Here is a 16,826-nt window from a genome sequence, read left to right as displayed (position 1 = left end):
GTGAACAGTTTGTGTCCAGGATGGGAGGGGTCCGCCACTATCTTCCCTGCCCGCCTCAGGGTTCTGGAGGCGTGCAGGTCGTGGAGGGATGGCAGACTACAGGCCCTTATCCTTGGCTGTGGCTGCAGTGTGCCAGATGGTGATGGAGGAGGTGAGGATGGACTCGATGATGGAGGTGTAGAAGTTCACCATCATCTTCTTTGGCAGGTTGAATTTCTTCAGCTGCCTCAGGAAGAACATCCTCTGCTGGGCTTTTTTGATGAGGGAGCAGATGTACTTCCATTTGAGGTCCTGGGCGATGATGGTGCCCAGGAAGCGGAAAGACTTCACAGCAGTGACTGGGGAGCCACACAGAGTGATGGGGGCGGCCGGGGCAGCATTCTTCTTAAAGTCCACAACCATCTCCACTGTCTTGAGAGCGTTGAGCTCCAGGTGGTTGTCCCTACACCAGGTCACCAGATGGTCCATCTCCCACCTGTAGGCAGACTCGTCCCCACCAGAGATGAGTAGGTTCCTGCTGTGTCCAGGTGCTGGAGGAGGAAGTGAAGGGCCATGTTGACAGCATCATCTACAGACCTGTTGGCTCTGTAGGCGAACTGCATGGGGTCCAGTAGGGGGTCTGTGATGGATTTGATGGTAACCTAATACAGTTATGGGAAATTTGATTAAATCCAGGCTGAAGACTTTCGTTTATGCCGCTGCTTTTAATTGAACTATTCACATCTCACAATGCACTATAACTTGTATGCATGTATTTTTGACAACAACAATTTCTGTTTATTTTATGATCTTTGCTTTTTAATGACTGTTTTTAAATGCCATTTTATAATGTGTTTCAGCTGCACTATTTCTTAATGCTCTTAATGTCTTTCTTTTTTGTAAAGCACTTTGAATGGCCTTTTGTTGAAAGGTGCTATAAAATTGCCTTGCCTTGTATTTGAAAACAGTTATGACTACAAACGCCACGCAATCCTTTTTTGAGTCCTCCTGCCAATGTGTTTGGTTGAGTGATACTAAATGTAAACATAACTCGTGTCAACATGATAACTCCCAAGGGCTCCTTTAAGTACAGTTGGTGTTTGGAAAGGATACTATGAGACGTTTATAGGGTATGTGGCCCTTTCCTGCCAATGTATCAACTATCATTGTTATATAAGAGTATTACAAATGTTCTAAAGTTCCCTGACTTCCCCTTTAGAGTCAGCGTACAGCTGTGGTAAGAGAGCAGTGCACTTTTGACAGGAATGAATACAAACAATCATGTGTGTTATTAACAGCCTGTCAAAGGTTGAATGATATGTCACAGGCTTCATGTCTTTGGTGTTTTCCTTGAGGAGAAGTTACATTTGGTTAACATCTGATTTCAGGGAAAGATCAGGAAAAGACACCGTGTCAAATGTGTTACAAATTACCTTTACGTGGTGTTTCCTGATTTACAATGATTGCACTTCACATTAGAAGAGCCAGTTCCACAGAGTGAGTTTACAGAGATAACGCCTGAATCTTTTGTACATTTTTAATAAAGTAGTACCGTACAGGTGTTTTTTATTGGAAACAGCTGATGATTCCACAAGACTTATTTTATTAGAGCTAACTTTGTTTTCTTATTTGCCTCAAGAGCAACTCATTAAGGTTTGCTTCTAAAGGTTGAATGTCAACGTTACAGAGAAAACTATTCAGCAATACTGGAGAGAATCATCTGTAAAACCACACAGGCCTGGCCGACATATAATAAATAAACAAAGAAATTAGTATGATTAAAATGTCACCATAATGTGTTTGAAATAAAACGTTGTATGAGCGAGGACTTCATGTCTTAAAACCGCACTTTATGTTTGTGGGACACTTTGAAACAAAACCACATTAAACCACACTGGAAATTATTGTTTGCTATAAGAGCCATTTATGCACAGCAGCCTCCTTGTCACTGCGGATACATTCTTCTCTGCACAAACCATATTCAAAGTGCTGTGCTCAACCTTCATGTGAAGAGTTTGGGGAATTTCCCTTTTATGCAGCGTTTGGTTTGAATAGTGCTGCCCCATTAAAGAAAGATGATATTAAATCATTTTTTTAAACCAACTTTGGATGTGAGCCCATCATCGTAGAAAGTTTCACAGTTAAAGAGGATGTGACCCATTTTGCCCTTACAAATGAAAGTTGGATTGATTATAATAAAAAGCACCAGTATGGTTAGCAAAAATGAAATTGAACTTTTATGACTCTTTTAAAAAGGACCCCTATTATGCGAAATACACTTTTTAAATGTATGGTATTCATATATACAGTATGTCTCCCCTGTGTGTTAAGATACACTCTTTCGGTTCATAAGAGACGTAAAAGTTCATTTTGACGTCATTTGTGGTTGTACGGCATTAGCAACAAACCAACCACGGTAAACATTTAGGTAATTTATATATGTGGAAATGCATTATCAAAGACTAATAAGCTCTTTGATAACATGGTTCGGATCTTTTGATGTCTGTAAAAATGCTACATGCCTTTTTTTCCAAAATGTCAAACTATCAGATCCTAACAATCCCAAAGTGCTTCCTTTTTTTAATAAAAGGGTCCTTCATAGTAACGCATTGTGCTGACATTTTGATTGTCTTGAGAGAGAGCTGCATGAACATGTGACTAACTGGATATGATTAACCTCAAAAATAACTTTAACCTCATTATTGATACTCTCATTTCTCCCGCCTGTTTGCACCGTATGGAGTCTCTCGCAGCACATTCCTCTGCTAATAAGGACATTCTAGCTTCCACTCCTTTCCTCCAGAAAACACGGCTTGAAGAGCACTTAAGGTTTGGACGTCCTTCAAACATTGTTACAAGAGTGGATATGAAAATAATGATTCCATCTCAAGTCAAAGGGCAGGATTTTGGAAAGAAAATGTGCTTCGTTGACTCAGTTATATGTATTTTTATTCGCTAATCGCTTCAAAAGTCTAGGATTGATCAACACAGGCCTGAAACAAATGTATCATAAACATTTATGATACATCAATCCCAACATAATACGAAAAAAGAAAACTGTACAAATGTTTGAATGTGACATGATCAAAGGGCTCCCCGAACATAACAAATGTAGAGATCATGGTAACACGTTTTTCTCCGGTTTGTTTGTCGAAAACTGTCTGGCATCTTAATAGCCCTCCACATGTGATGCTCTTCAGTCCATGGGCTGCTCCTGCCTTTCCTTGAACTCGTCAACTCGTGCCTGGAACAAAATAAAAGAGAAGGCAGTCAGAATTGGAGTTGACATGGCGTGGAGAGCGACTTCATTTCATTAAAGGACTACTATCCAGGGCCAGCCAAACAGCCCAGGGTTTCTTCCTGGATCCCACATGGAAATATTATTGTACCACGTGAGGACAATTAGGGTTTGCTTTTCTTTGGTCCTCCTCTGTAGGGGGGGGGGGGGGGGGGGGGGGGTCAGAGTCACTGGGTCACTCGTTCTCTGCTCAGTACACGAGCCTTTTGAACCACTAAGGATCCACTGCATTAGGATTTTTGAGGCAAGTTGACAGGAAATGTGAGATTCTGAATTTGTCCCACATGCATCTACTTAAAAGAATCAAGCCATATCATATTGATGTTGTTTACACTTATATAATTTTTAAACATGGAAAAAATATATATAATTGACCACTGTATTGCTCAGTGGTTAGAGCTGGCAGCACTTATACTGGGGCTCAGTCCCTGCTGCGGCGGACGTGGGTTTGTAAAGCAGCTTGCGGTCCCATTAGTCGTGTCATCCCCTCCATCTCCCCCTTTCAACACTGTTACTTGCCAAAAGGGGATCGACCTCAGTATTTAGTAGCAGTAGCGACACTAGGCCTGGGTGTTAAGAGGCCACAGTGCGGAATGTTTTATGAATAAACCTTGACTTTTGAAACCCTTGTAACTACTAGCTGCTTAGAGCAATCTCAGGTTGCAGCTCCTCTGGCAGCTTAATACAGGTGTGAATGTGTGACACACTTCTGAAATGAGGGGGGGGGGGGTGTGGGTGTGAGACTGAAACATCCTCTGGAGGGAACACAGGGATTGTATGCAAAAAATACCTATATAACACACTACAGGACATGGAAAACGAAAAAGAATAAAAGGGCCGTACACCCAACCACTGCTGGTAGGTTTCTCTCAGTGAGAGACTGGTGATGGATGAACAGGCTTACCTGAAATGTGTTGAGAACATGTTGAGAAACTTCAGTGAGATCCCTCAGGCCCCTCCGGAGCGGCTCTGTGGCTGGGACCCCCCCTGAAACACACAGAAGAGTCCTCTGAAGAAAACCACCACCATTACAAATAACAACAAAAACAACCACAGCACACACTCCACCGGTCACCCCTCTCCAGGACCTACAGCTTTACTCTGCTTCTTAATCAGCTGTGTGAGACCACATGCAGTACTTTACAGTCACGGATCATATATACAGCCATGCTAGAGAAATCAGGAAATGACGCAGGAGCAGGATGCTGTTTCACCAAATGTCCTACAAGCAATCTGCAGTTTACAGCATGGGATAATGTCCTCTTTTGTTAACTAATCAAAACAGATGACATGTTTAATCAACATCACGTGCATCCACAATTTCAGACAAGAAGAGTATGTGACAGACAAGAAAAGTATGTGACAGACAAGAAGAGTATGTGACAGACAAGAATAGTATGTGACAGACAAGAAAAGTATGTGACAGACAAGAAGAGTATGTGACAGACAAGAAGAGTATGTGACAGACAAGAAAAGTATGTGACAGACAAGAAGAGTATGTGACAGACAAGAAGAGTATGTGACAGACAAGAAAAGTATGTGACAGACAGAAGAGTATGTGACAGACAAGAAGAGTATGTGACAGACAAGAAAAGTATGTGACAGACAAGAAGAGTATGTGACAGACAAGAAGAGTATGTGACAGACAAGAAGAGTATGTGACAGACAAGAAGAGTATGTGACAGACAAGAAGAGTATGTGACAGACAAGAATAGTATGTGACAGACAAGAATAGTATGTGACAGACAAGAAGAGTATGTGACAGACAAGAAGAGTATGTGACAGACAAGAAGAGTATGTGACAGACAAGAAGAGTATGTGACAGACAAGAAGAGTATGTGACAGACAAGAAGAGTATGTGACAGACAAGAAGAGTATGTGACAGACAAGAAGAGTATGTGACAGACAAGAAGAGTATGTGACAGACAAGAGTATGTGACAGACAAGAATAGTATGTGACAGACAAGAAGAGTATGTGACAGACAAGAATAGTATGTGACAGACAAGAAGAGTATGTGACAGACAAGAATAGTATGTGACAGACAAGAATAGTATGTGACAGACAAGAAGAGTATGTGACAGACAAGAAGAGTATGTGACAGACAAGAATAGTCAATTCTAATGTCCAACACTTAATATGGAGAAAGAGATGTCCTGTATGGGTTGATTGTGCGTTGATCTGTTGGTAATACCTCTGGGTTCCGGTGGGCATGTAAACAAATGCATAATGCTGCGCTATACTTTGTGGCCTCACCCGGTTGCATAGCGACGCTTATTGTTTAGGTGTCTTTTAATAAGCAGGTAGTCATATCATTAACTAGAACTAGCTAGATCTGATCGATATGGACATAAACGTGAGTAAAGTCTAATCTGGGGAGAGAGAGATCAGCTGCTGCTGACGAGTCGACACGCAGCTCTGCATGATCACCTGCAGCGGTGAGCGGAGCAAAACACACACTTCAGGTTAGAATATCACATGTAGCTATTTTAATTACCTCTCAAACTACCTAAACTAGATATAGATATGTTTCGTTTTACTGTCGGGTCACTCATTACTGGATCCGCGAGCTGCATGATACTGGCGGGCTGTCAGGAGAAGGAGAGAGCGCTCCGTTTATTATTCCTGTGTTATTATAAGTTACTGTACACTTTTGAATAGTTAATCTACTATAATTAGTTTGTTTAATATCGAATCATATCAATTTGTTTTAAAGCTCAATAAATAACAAAGAAGACCTTTGACCGGCACTTTTCTCATTTTGTCCGGAAGATTTCAACTTTAACGGACATTTTGACCGGCAAAGAAATATTCTAACGGGAACTCTGCTGTGAGTAAGCACTGCTTTGCAAATCGCATTGAAGGAAGAAAGACATCAGTGTTATCGAGTAAATAACCAAAGTAAAAAAAATGATATTTTAAAAGTATTGAAAAATTATTATTTCCAGTAGAAATGCCCTCAAGAAGGTCTGATTTCTGCGTTTTAATTTATCAAAGTGCTGCATTGATCAATATGTCTATTTTGGACATAAGGGACATTTAAATAAAAATAAAAACACAGCAGCTGATGTAACAGAAGGTCACAAAAGTGCAAAGAAACACTGCTGTTGCTCTGATGTTGATTAAGCTTAGCACGAGATTTGTACACATCACTCTTCGCTTGAGTAACTTGTCAGGGGCATCTAATTGCTAATTAAAAAAAACTATAAACTTTAAACAAAGTTATAAAAAGAACTGCTTTTTGCAGTCATGGCCATCTTCTCCAAAATTACATGGAGTCCACAAACCCATTTCATTGTGGTTATGGTGAGGGGGGGGGGGGGGCAATACAGAAGAAAGAACTAATAAATATAGAACGCACAGTGGACCAGTGAAAGGTTATTGTGTCTTGATGTACTGAAGCCCCCCGACCTCCTGAATCTAAGTTCAACAACTAAATCTTAGAACAGAATTGTTGCTTAAAGCGGATTACAGTTTTTAGTGCAACAAGGCAAGTGGTTAGAGTTTTCTGTTGAGAATAACAAGAGTCTGTGCATCTGTGTTAAGTCAGCCGCTGAGCTTTCCTGTTAGTCTGAGCAGACAAAGTGGATGCACCAGACTCCAATCAGCATGTTTACTCTGCAACAGCCTGAAAACCGACCTGCGCATGTACGCTTACATAAACGTAACATAGATGGTAAGGAGAGGAAAAAGAAGATGAAGTGGCGGGGGTTTAGTAATGTCTCTTACCTCGTGTCTGAATGCGAAAGTTGATCTTGCTCTCAGACGGATGGGTGATGGTGTAGCCACAAAAATCCACATCCACACTGATGGAAAAAAAGGAAATTGGAAACATGATCTGAGATTATTATCAATTGTTTTCTTAGATTGGGTGGAAGGGTGTTGAAGCTATTACAATCTTTCCACTATCAAGTCATCCCAGCTGACAATGACTAACTAAGAACAAAACATTGGGACCACAGTGGAAGCACATACACACTTAAATGGATAGTTTGGACTTTTCAAAGTGGGGTTGTATGAGGTAATTTTACAGATGAAGGTCGGCACGCCCCCAGTTTGGAGAAACAGACCCGCAGGAAGCTAAATAATATACTACTGTGGATGGAGGCAATGGCAAAACATGCGAATGAAATATCATTAATATAGCACCATTTTGGTATTCCGACAATTCAAGGCACTTTTACATTATATATCAATATGTAAAAACTGATTGTGTGACATTTTGAGTTATTGTGTGAAATTAGTGTTTCAAAGGTAGGGCAAGGCCATTTTTTGATAGCATTTTTCCACAACAAGTCAATTCAAATTACGTTATAGAAAACCTTAAAAACATTAGGGCATAGTAAAAAGATTTGGTTTGATAAACCAAAGGCAAACAAGAACATAACAAAACTGACAGCAGTCGTAGTTCTGTGCATTAAAATGACTGTTTTCATCAATGGAATGAGGTGGCTTAAATATTTTAAATATAGCCTACAGTGAAGTTTATAGTTGGCTAAAATTGGTTTTTCTGCTGCACAGTATATTGCTTTTCTTCTGTGCTGGTACTTCAAACTAGGAACTTGTAGAGTCTAGACAAACATCTATTGCAGGTAGTAACACACTGAGTATTGATAAGTACGTCATACAACCTCACTTTGAAAAAGTCCCTTTGAAATATCGTAATGATCAACTGTCAAAATGACCTGTAAGTCGCAAAATACTCAAATGAGTCAGCCACAATCTTTGTTCTTTTGAAGCCCCATGGGATTTCAGGGGCTAGATGTCATAAAGGTCAAACCAGTGACCACAACATGCTGAGTCTGAAGAACAACACTTACGTCTTCATGATCATATATCTGAGGGAGTTTCCCAGGGTATGATCTTCATTATGTAGCACAAATGTCACACAGCCCTCATCACCTCCATCAGCCTGGACCTAAAACACAACATATCATTATCACATCACACTCAAAGCTGAACCATGGACTCCTTCCAGATGTTGCAGATGGAGCTACTATGCATTGCCAATACATAGAGTACTTATTATTTCACATATGCACATGGATAAGCATCAGTTACACATGTTGACCACAGTATTCTAAGAAACTGAGGCAACGCACACGTCCGTTTCAACCAGACTGTATAAAGGCTTCAATACTGCCCCCTAGTGGAGAAACTCTGAGTCGGATATGGAGTGTTAGTGCAGTTATTTACGTTTCAGGTAACCGTAGCTTAGCTTTAATAATGCCACTGATGATATCCGTCCACAACAACTGTTGCATTAGATGGAACAGATTTAAAGGAGTTATACTTTTAAGGTGTAATAACTGTTTATGTGCTGCTAGCTCCTGCAGCTACCCACGTGAGGCGTTTATGGGCGAAATGCTATCCATAGATTTTTTAGTTCAATGTTTTCTTACAGGCAGAGGTTAACACTAACAAATACGTGTAGCTGTATACAATGCCACAAATCACAAGGCATTATCATCTTACCATCTCTAGCACAGGTTTCTTTTCGCCTTCAGCAGCCATGCTTCAAATTCCGGTTCTGTGCGTCAGAGGGTATTACCTCATTACTGTCTGACAGGCAAGAGGTGGGAAAGGGGATTTGTAAATCTAAAGGAGTTTGTTTTTTCATTTGTCTATACTTTTCAAAGTTTAGGAGTAGCAAACACAGACAAGATTATAGCATTGCATCTTATATTCAGAAATATAACTTTAATGAATAGATAAAGATGCAGTATTGTGCTCACTAGGTCTCACTTTTGAATCGTTTGGATCGTGGCAAAGCATGAAATAATTGACTAAAACGAAGTATGTTCGGTGGTACCCCACAAGTAAGAGATTTAGCTAAAGTTAAAGAAAAAGATCAGTCCTGAAAAAGAAACAAGGACGATTCAAATACCCAAATTAAACAACTGCGGCAGTGATTAAGTAGCCTGCAAGTCCGAGAAATGGGCTCAAATAATACAAACCGTCGCCATTAGGTGACGTAGGTATGAAAACATGTGACGACAACACGACATATGCGGAAGTTTTAAAATGTAGTTTCCTTAACGAAACAAAACAATTGAGTATAAGGCATAAGGAATGTGGTAAGAACTACATTTCCTACCACAGTGAAATCGTTTTCCGGTATAGATTGTCTGGACGATTTGCAAAACAGAAGTCACTCGAAAGGGATTAGCTAGCTTGCTAGCAGGTGAAACCTCTTTAGATGTTGGGCTTTGCGCTACATTACCTACTTTGAACAGCACTGACACATCGAGGTAATAGATTCCCTACTTTATATTTGTTTACAGCGTCAGTTCCGTTGCTCGAAACGAGTATTAGTATGGCGTCAAATAGCTAATATAACGTTAGCTACCCAACGCCGTTAGACACATTGGTCAACAACATTACTAGCTAGCTAGCCTGTTGTTGTCCGGCAGGCGTTAATCTGGCTTTCGTTTTCTTTTCTCGTGACAACTGTATCATGTAACTAGTCAAGCTAGATAATTCAGTAGTTACAATCTTTCTCACACATACTTTAATTGCTTTGTTTGTGCATTCTCTGTAACGTTACCCTTGCCCTGTAATGTTCCACCAGAGCCCTCCTCTGTTGAGCAATCAATTTATTTCACCATCCTACCAGTGACATCTCACTCTTTTCTTTTTCTTTGTTTTTTGTTAGCGAGGGAAATAGCTGAAACGCCAGCTATTGCCATGGCAATCCTGTTTGCTGTGGTGGCTCGTGGAACCACCATCCTGGCAAAGAATGCATGGTGTGGTGGCAACTTCCTGGAAGTGACTGAACAGATATTAGCCAAAATCCCATCAGAGAATAATAAACTGACCTACAGCCACGGAAGGTAGGAGTAACCCACACATGCACCCTCCATTACACTAACACCATATGTATATGCTGTGGCTACATGGGTCTGCCAGTTCAGAAGGGTTCATAACTTATTAGTATGTACAAATGCTGATGTCTTGATCAGTATATGTGTAAATAGAAAGTGCACTATGAGTTAAATACACTGGCCAACCATTACAGAGTACTGCTTGAAATACCTTTATCTGATTGACAAGTAATTCTACAATTGTAAATTTAGACTTGGCACACAGAAACAGGCTAAACTTGTTGCAATCCGGGAAGGAAAGAAATGATGATATGTGTGCAGACGTGTTAGGGTCATTCTTCTGTACTATCATGCAGTTTGGTAAGATTGTCATACTGTCCTATACGGAATGACATGACATTAATGTTGCAATGATAAGTTCACTAATCATTCAGTGGGTTGACAGAAAAAAAGATGACCCGCTTTTTTGATAATTGAGTAATCATTCAATCAAGCATGCAAAAATTGTAGAACAAGTTGTTTTCAGGCTCTTGACCATGCATATCTCCTGCTTTGCCCTGTTCTACACCCTATTCAACTCAACATCTTCTGGTTTTGGGTTAGCCATGTGGAACAAGTTCACTTCAAAACCACCATTTGGAAGGCATTCGGGTATTTCAATTGAATTTTGATCAATTGAAGATGGATAAAAGAAGATTGAAGAAGAAAGATATGATCTGACATTTATTCTCCAGCGTGATGTTACTTTTGTCGGGTCATTTTCATGCACATTCAAATCCTTGTGACACTTTTTGCTTTAACATTCCTAAAACCAGACAACTACAGGATGATGATAGAGTGGAGAATAATCAAGAGAAAATATAAGAATAGAACTGTATTGATCACACAAATCCCCAAAATTGACATGTTTCAGCAGCATGACAGTCAAAAAGGCAAAGTAAATGACACATGTTCAGAAACATTGAAAAATAACATAGCTAAATACATCTATATTTGATTATAACATGAGAAGCCAGTTATTATCCTTTGGCTTTGATTGCCTACATGATTACATAATTTGGCTAAAGTATAAATCATGTGGTTAATTGTATCCTAAGTGTGGAATGTCTTATATAAGCACATGTGACAGGCTCTACTGGAAGCTCACAGCCTACAGAGAGTGACACAGACTAGTACCTGAAACAATACAGGGAAATCACATGCCACAAAGTCGCAACACAATGTGAGCTCATATAAAAGTCTTAAAGTCATTTAGAGTTACAGACAGTCCATTCACTACAGTTGATCTGTGGTGAATGTTTCTAATACTTTTTTAATGTGCCCATAGTATACTGAATTAAACTTTAACTAATATCTGTAATTCTGTCTTTTTTTCCTTTTTAGCTATCTCTTCCATTACATCTGCCATGACAGAATCATATACCTGTGTATCACTGATGATGTAAGTATATAATTATCTCTGAAATCTGTGTATTTCTTTCTTTAGGGTTGAATTTGTGGTTGAGTGATAGCGGTCCCTTGAAATGCACTTTATGTTATTAGCTGAATACAAAAAAATAGTTAAATAAGGTAGTCACTTAATCAGTGAAAAAATCTCCAACCTGTGTTTTAGAAGAATTGTATTGAGCCTTTAAAATAATTTATTGTCATGCACAACAATGCAACCTACAGTACACCTAAGACTCACAATAAGATACATAGGTACAACATAGCATAATAAGAGACATAATTGTGCAAGTAAAATGCAGCAATAAGTAAAATACACAAAAAATAACTCTTCGCAATTATTTGGCTAATATTAATCATTCATTCACATGATTGAAGAATATTTTAAAAATAAGCATGAAAACATTTTCATTAATGCTGCAGCCCTAAAGAACATGTCAAATAAGACACAGGAAGCATAGCAGTGAAGTTACAATTTAGAAAGGCATTTTTGAGTGTTATTAAAACAAAAAACTGTTTAACTTTTTTTGTGTTGAAGGACTTTGAGAGGTCGCGTGCGTTCAGCTTCCTCAGCGAAGTTAAGAAGCGTTTCCAGACGACGTACGGGTCGCGAGCGCAAACAGCGCTGCCGTACGCCATGAATAGCGAGTTCTCCTCCACACTGGCAGCCCAGATGGTAAGTATTAAAAGAACCTGAACATTTGGAGAGGCTGATTTTCACTTCTGTAGTCTATAAATAAAATAACACATGTACAGATCTAGAAATCACCATTTCCCTAAATATCTCGTACTTTCCTTTCTGCAGAAACACCACTCCGACCCACAAGGAACAAATCGTGTCACTGAGACTCAGATGCAGGTGGACGACCTGAAGGGCATCATGGTCCGCAACATAGGTGAGCTCCTCATGGGTTTCTCCTTATGACGCTAAACAGCCCATTTTTTACATTAAGCTCCAAGAAAATAATTGAACGAGATGTCCATTTATTTGGTTCAGGAAAACCTTATTTTGTGTGAGGGGCTTGTCCTTACTGTTTCCTTTTCTTTATGGTTTCCTCCAAAAAAAAAACAGTCCAAAATGTTTTACAGATTTATTTTTTCAAACAAAATTAACAAATAATGACTCAAAATACAAAAACAGCAGGAATACATTAGTTAAAGTTAAAGGGGACCTATCATGCAAAATGCACCTTTGTACGTCTTTTATACATGAATATGTGTCCCCGGTGTTCCAGGGAACTCACCAAGTGTCAGAAAACACAACCCTCTCTATTTTCCTCCATACCCAAATCTCTAAAAAAAGGGGCTGCAGCGGATCTGATAAAAACTGATCCAGATTTGAACACTGTCCTGACGTCAGGACGGTGGCGTTACGGCTATTGGGCCAACTCCACCAATCAGGAGGAGACAGCCACGGCCATTGCCGTTCGAAAGCGCTGGAGACGCTGTAGTACATATGCCAGGCCTGTAGATGGTGCTGTTCTCACAGAATCAGCCCTTGCAAAAACAGATCTAGAAATTGTCAAATTGAGCAAAATGAGGCATGGCTAAAATGCATGATCTGTTTGGTATTTTTTTTTTTTTTAAGTATAAATATGCCTTATATAGGTATGGTCCTACACTATATTATTCAAATATAGCATGATAGGTCCACTTTAAAGCTACATTAAAGTAAAACAATTAAAATACAATAAAATGTATTAATATACATATAAACAAATACCTTGTGAAAATAGAAACATATTTAGCATATTTAGACCTATACAATTAGGTATGTGAGTATTTAACTTGAAAACTAAATTCTTCCATCCCATAATCCCATCCCCAATCCGCCAGTGGAACTTGGTGCACTAAACCGGACACTAATACATCACTTGTGCAATCTTTATTTATTTTTAAAAGAATGCAGTGTGTTGTGGTTGTACCATTAACGTCCTCATTGTACAGCATTTGTATTTGTTGCTATAAGCAAATGTTCTGGCCACAGAATTACGCAATATTTCAAAATAAAGTCTCAAATGTCAGATTTCACTGACAATTTGACCTGATTCTCAACACATTGGGCCCTTTGTGTCTCTCAAGTTAACTGTGGCTCTCTTTCTGTCTTTTTGCAGACCTGGTGGCTCAGAGAGGAGAGAAGCTGGAGCTGCTGATTGACAAGACAGAAAATCTGGTGGATTCAGTGAGTTTAAATGTTTATCCTACTTGTCTTAATGTGCATGATACTTTCTTTTGACAGTAGTCTAAACAAACCTAACTGATGTTACTCTCTTTCCATACTTTGTTTAGTCGGTCACATTTAAGACCACGAGTCGTAACCTGGCCCGAGCCATGTGTATGAAGAACCTGAAGCTGACTATTGTCATTGTGCTAGTGTGCCTGGTGAGTATGGACAAAAAAAAACACTTATAATTATATATTATATATATATATATATTATTTATATTATTTCCCTATTTCCCTGAGTTGGAGCTTTTAACCAACTGCAGTCCTGATCACCACTACCATATTCATTTATTTGCATTTTTGTGTGTGTAGCAAACCAGGAAAATAGTGTGAAATACACTGTTATTATTAAAAGGTAACATTTAAAACCAGGGCTCTATATATTTAAAATCCTCTTATATTACAATGCATGGTTTTATGTGTAATGGCTTTCGGATCGAAATAGTGGTTTTAATGGGTTTCAGAGGAGACATTTTGTCCTTTATTGGCTGAGTTTCTTTATTTTAGTTACACACTGTTGGGAGCTGAGGTTGACATTCACTAAATGTATTCCTCTGGTGTGCTGCAACTGTATGGCTCACTGCATGATTAATCAAACAGGAAGTAAAGTTAGTTTCTGTGCTGTTTTCGTTTTAGGTGGTCCTTTACATAATCGTTTCTGCTTCATGTGGAGGCCTCAGCTGGCCCTCCTGTGTGAAAAAATGAGAGAAAATTTAAAAAAGGAAGAGGGGGAGAAGCGCCTGATCACCTCTGCCTACCAGTGGACACAAAAGGAAAAAAAACCTTCCTTCCTCTACTCTTCTAGCTTCAACTTCCCCAGAAGACACATGCTGCTCCTCCTCCAGGCCTCCTTCCCTCCCCCTTTCTTTGATAGCGTGCACATTGACTTGCCTTCTGGACGAGGAGTCCCACCTCATACCCACACTAATGACAGAAGCCATGTGGCCTAACACTGATGTGGAACAATAATCCTGTCTCATGCACTTAATGGCCTGATGTATCAGTTTGTGATACTGTCCTGCATCAATCTATGTATTTAATCCATTCAGACTGATACCGTACTGAGCCACTAAGATAGATAGCAGATTGCTTTGTTTTTGTCCTGCTTTTCCTTTGACATCAACTGAAAAATACCTGACGCGCAACTACAGGTAGCATGTTGCAGATCCATCAAGAGGAAATCCCAAACAGTGTCTGGTCCTCTGTTGTATAACGGAAAACTAATTTGTGACAAAACCAATGCAGTATGTAATATGTCTCAAGTGGCAAATGTCTAATGAACAATGTTGATAGTGACCCTTTTTGCTTAGTAACACAGATTATTTTTTATGATAACCTTTATGTTTTATTGCCAAGCACAGTAGTAGATTCTAAAAATGGCTGTTGTAAAATACCAGATATGATCATATGAATAAATATTGTACATTTGATTGATATTACTGACTCAGAAGATGTAATGGTTCTTTTATAGCAACTCTTTTTTTTAGGAACTCTCTCCCACCTTCACCTTTTTCCTCTGCTAGGATTTTTTTCAGTGTGCCCACATGTTCTTTCTGTTAGCAAAATGCACTTTTTACATTGTACATACATTTGCTTCCTAGTATCATAATGGTAAATAATCATTTAATTATTGTAAATCCAAATTTGAAATTGAAAGTGGTTGATCTCTTCAGAATAAAAACTAACAACATATTTCATTCATTCATTCGACATCTAGTTGAACTGAAAGAGCAATTATTATTTCAGTATGTGATTTCAACTTTTAGCGACCTAGTTGTAAGGGATGACACAAACTCACACAGTGTGTGGAAGTACAGGCAAATAACACCAGTGGTGGAAGAAGTAAGATGTCTTACTTAAGTAAAAATAGCAATACTAAATTGTTAAAGTACTCAGTTTCATGTAAAAGTCCTGCATTCAAAATGTCACTTAAGTAAAACTACAAAAGTATCAGCATCAAATTATACTTAATTTTACAAAAGTAAAAGTACTTGTTATGCCTATAGGCCCATTTCAAAATCATGTATATAAAATGACTTTATTATTGTCAGTGGTAGAAGTATTCAGATTATTTACCTAAGTAAAGGTAGCAATACATTAATGTCCAAATACTGCATTACAAGTAAAAGTCCTACATTATTAAGATAAATAGAGAATTATTATCGAAGAAAATGTGCTTATAAGTATAAGTATAAAAAGTAGTAGGCCTACTAATTCTGCAGAAAAATGGACTCCATATGTGATATAATATAATATGAAATGATTAGATTATTAATATTGTTGCATCAAGCAGCATTGTACTGTTGTAGACAAACAACGTTTTTATACACACATTATTGATGTTTAAAACGTTGTGTTTTTTCTTTTTTGTAACTCAATGAGTTAGTCCGTATTTTTAGACATGCACTAGGCTATATTAAAGGTTTATCACATGTTTTTTATGCAAAATCTGAAAAGTCATTAGAGCTTAATAAATTATACACAAATTACTCAATATTGTGGCGTAAAACTGCATTATTTCACTAAAGTGAAGTAAAAGTATAAAGCAGCATTACATGGAAATACTCACGTTAGGTAGGCCTACAAGCAGGGTTTGAGTTATTGTTTGTTTGTTTGTAGCCTTTATTTAACCAGGTGAAAAATCCCATTGAGATCAACGATCTCTTTTTCAAGGGAGACCTGCGGTACATTGGTTACACATAAAAACAACAGAAAACAAAAAGGACATCACAACATAATTACAGGGGTATAAATTAGCAACCTATTCACAATGACAGATATCTAATAACATTTCATCCAGCCGTGCTTTAAAATGATGCAAGGGAATCAAAATGCTCAGTTTAAAAAAAAATGTGCATAGTGTTCCAAGCTAGAGGAGCAGCGCACATAAAAGCTTTAGTACCTAAAACAGTCCTAGCACTTGGCACATGTAATAAAAACACATCCTGGGATCTCAGGCAATAGCTACTTGCCACTCTGTGAGATGTTATGTGGGAGGGGTCTGAGCTCCCATGAAAGCAGTGAAATCATACATCTGTGGGGGTCGCTAATACAT

General features: G+C 38.7%; 2 protein-coding genes across 3 annotated transcripts; one reads left to right on the top strand and one right to left on the bottom strand.

Annotated features, from left to right (window-relative positions):
• Positions 1 to 2,911: 2,911 nt before the first annotated feature.
• polr1d (RNA polymerase I and III subunit D) lies at positions 2,912 to 9,898 on the bottom strand. The gene is made up of 6 exons (XM_034121313.1): positions 9,823 to 9,898; positions 8,751 to 8,837; positions 8,096 to 8,193; positions 7,005 to 7,081; positions 4,182 to 4,264; positions 2,912 to 3,223 (listed from the first exon to the last, which is right to left on the bottom strand). The coding sequence occupies exons 2-6, from the start codon at positions 8,787 to 8,789 to the stop codon at positions 3,176 to 3,178; spliced, it is 345 nt and encodes a 114-aa protein (XP_033977204.1). The 5' UTR covers positions 8,790 to 8,837; positions 9,823 to 9,898; the 3' UTR covers positions 2,912 to 3,175.
• Positions 9,396 to 15,207, top strand: sybl1 (synaptobrevin-like 1). 2 transcript variants are annotated; one of them, XM_034121311.1, is made up of 8 exons: positions 9,396 to 9,526; positions 9,931 to 10,108; positions 11,483 to 11,540; positions 12,084 to 12,221; positions 12,351 to 12,441; positions 13,660 to 13,727; positions 13,835 to 13,927; positions 14,408 to 15,207. In XM_034121311.1, exons 2-8 carry the CDS (start codon positions 9,963 to 9,965, stop codon positions 14,474 to 14,476), a joined length of 663 nt encoding a protein of 220 aa, XP_033977202.1. In that variant the 5' UTR covers positions 9,396 to 9,526; positions 9,931 to 9,962; the 3' UTR covers positions 14,477 to 15,207. The 2 variants fall into 2 exon arrangements, with proteins under 2 accessions (XP_033977202.1, XP_033977203.1); XM_034121312.1 differs by having other exon boundaries at positions 9,397 to 9,459.
• Positions 15,208 to 16,826: the final 1,619 nt, after the last annotated feature.

The sequence above is a fragment of the Trematomus bernacchii genome, unplaced genomic scaffold (assembly GCF_902827165.1).
Source record: "Trematomus bernacchii unplaced genomic scaffold, fTreBer1.1, whole genome shotgun sequence".
Classification (NCBI taxonomy): Eukaryota; Metazoa; Chordata; class Actinopteri; order Perciformes; family Nototheniidae; genus Trematomus; species Trematomus bernacchii.
The sequence above is the reverse complement of the archived record's forward strand: the minus strand, read 5'-3'. Positions and strand labels throughout refer to the sequence as shown.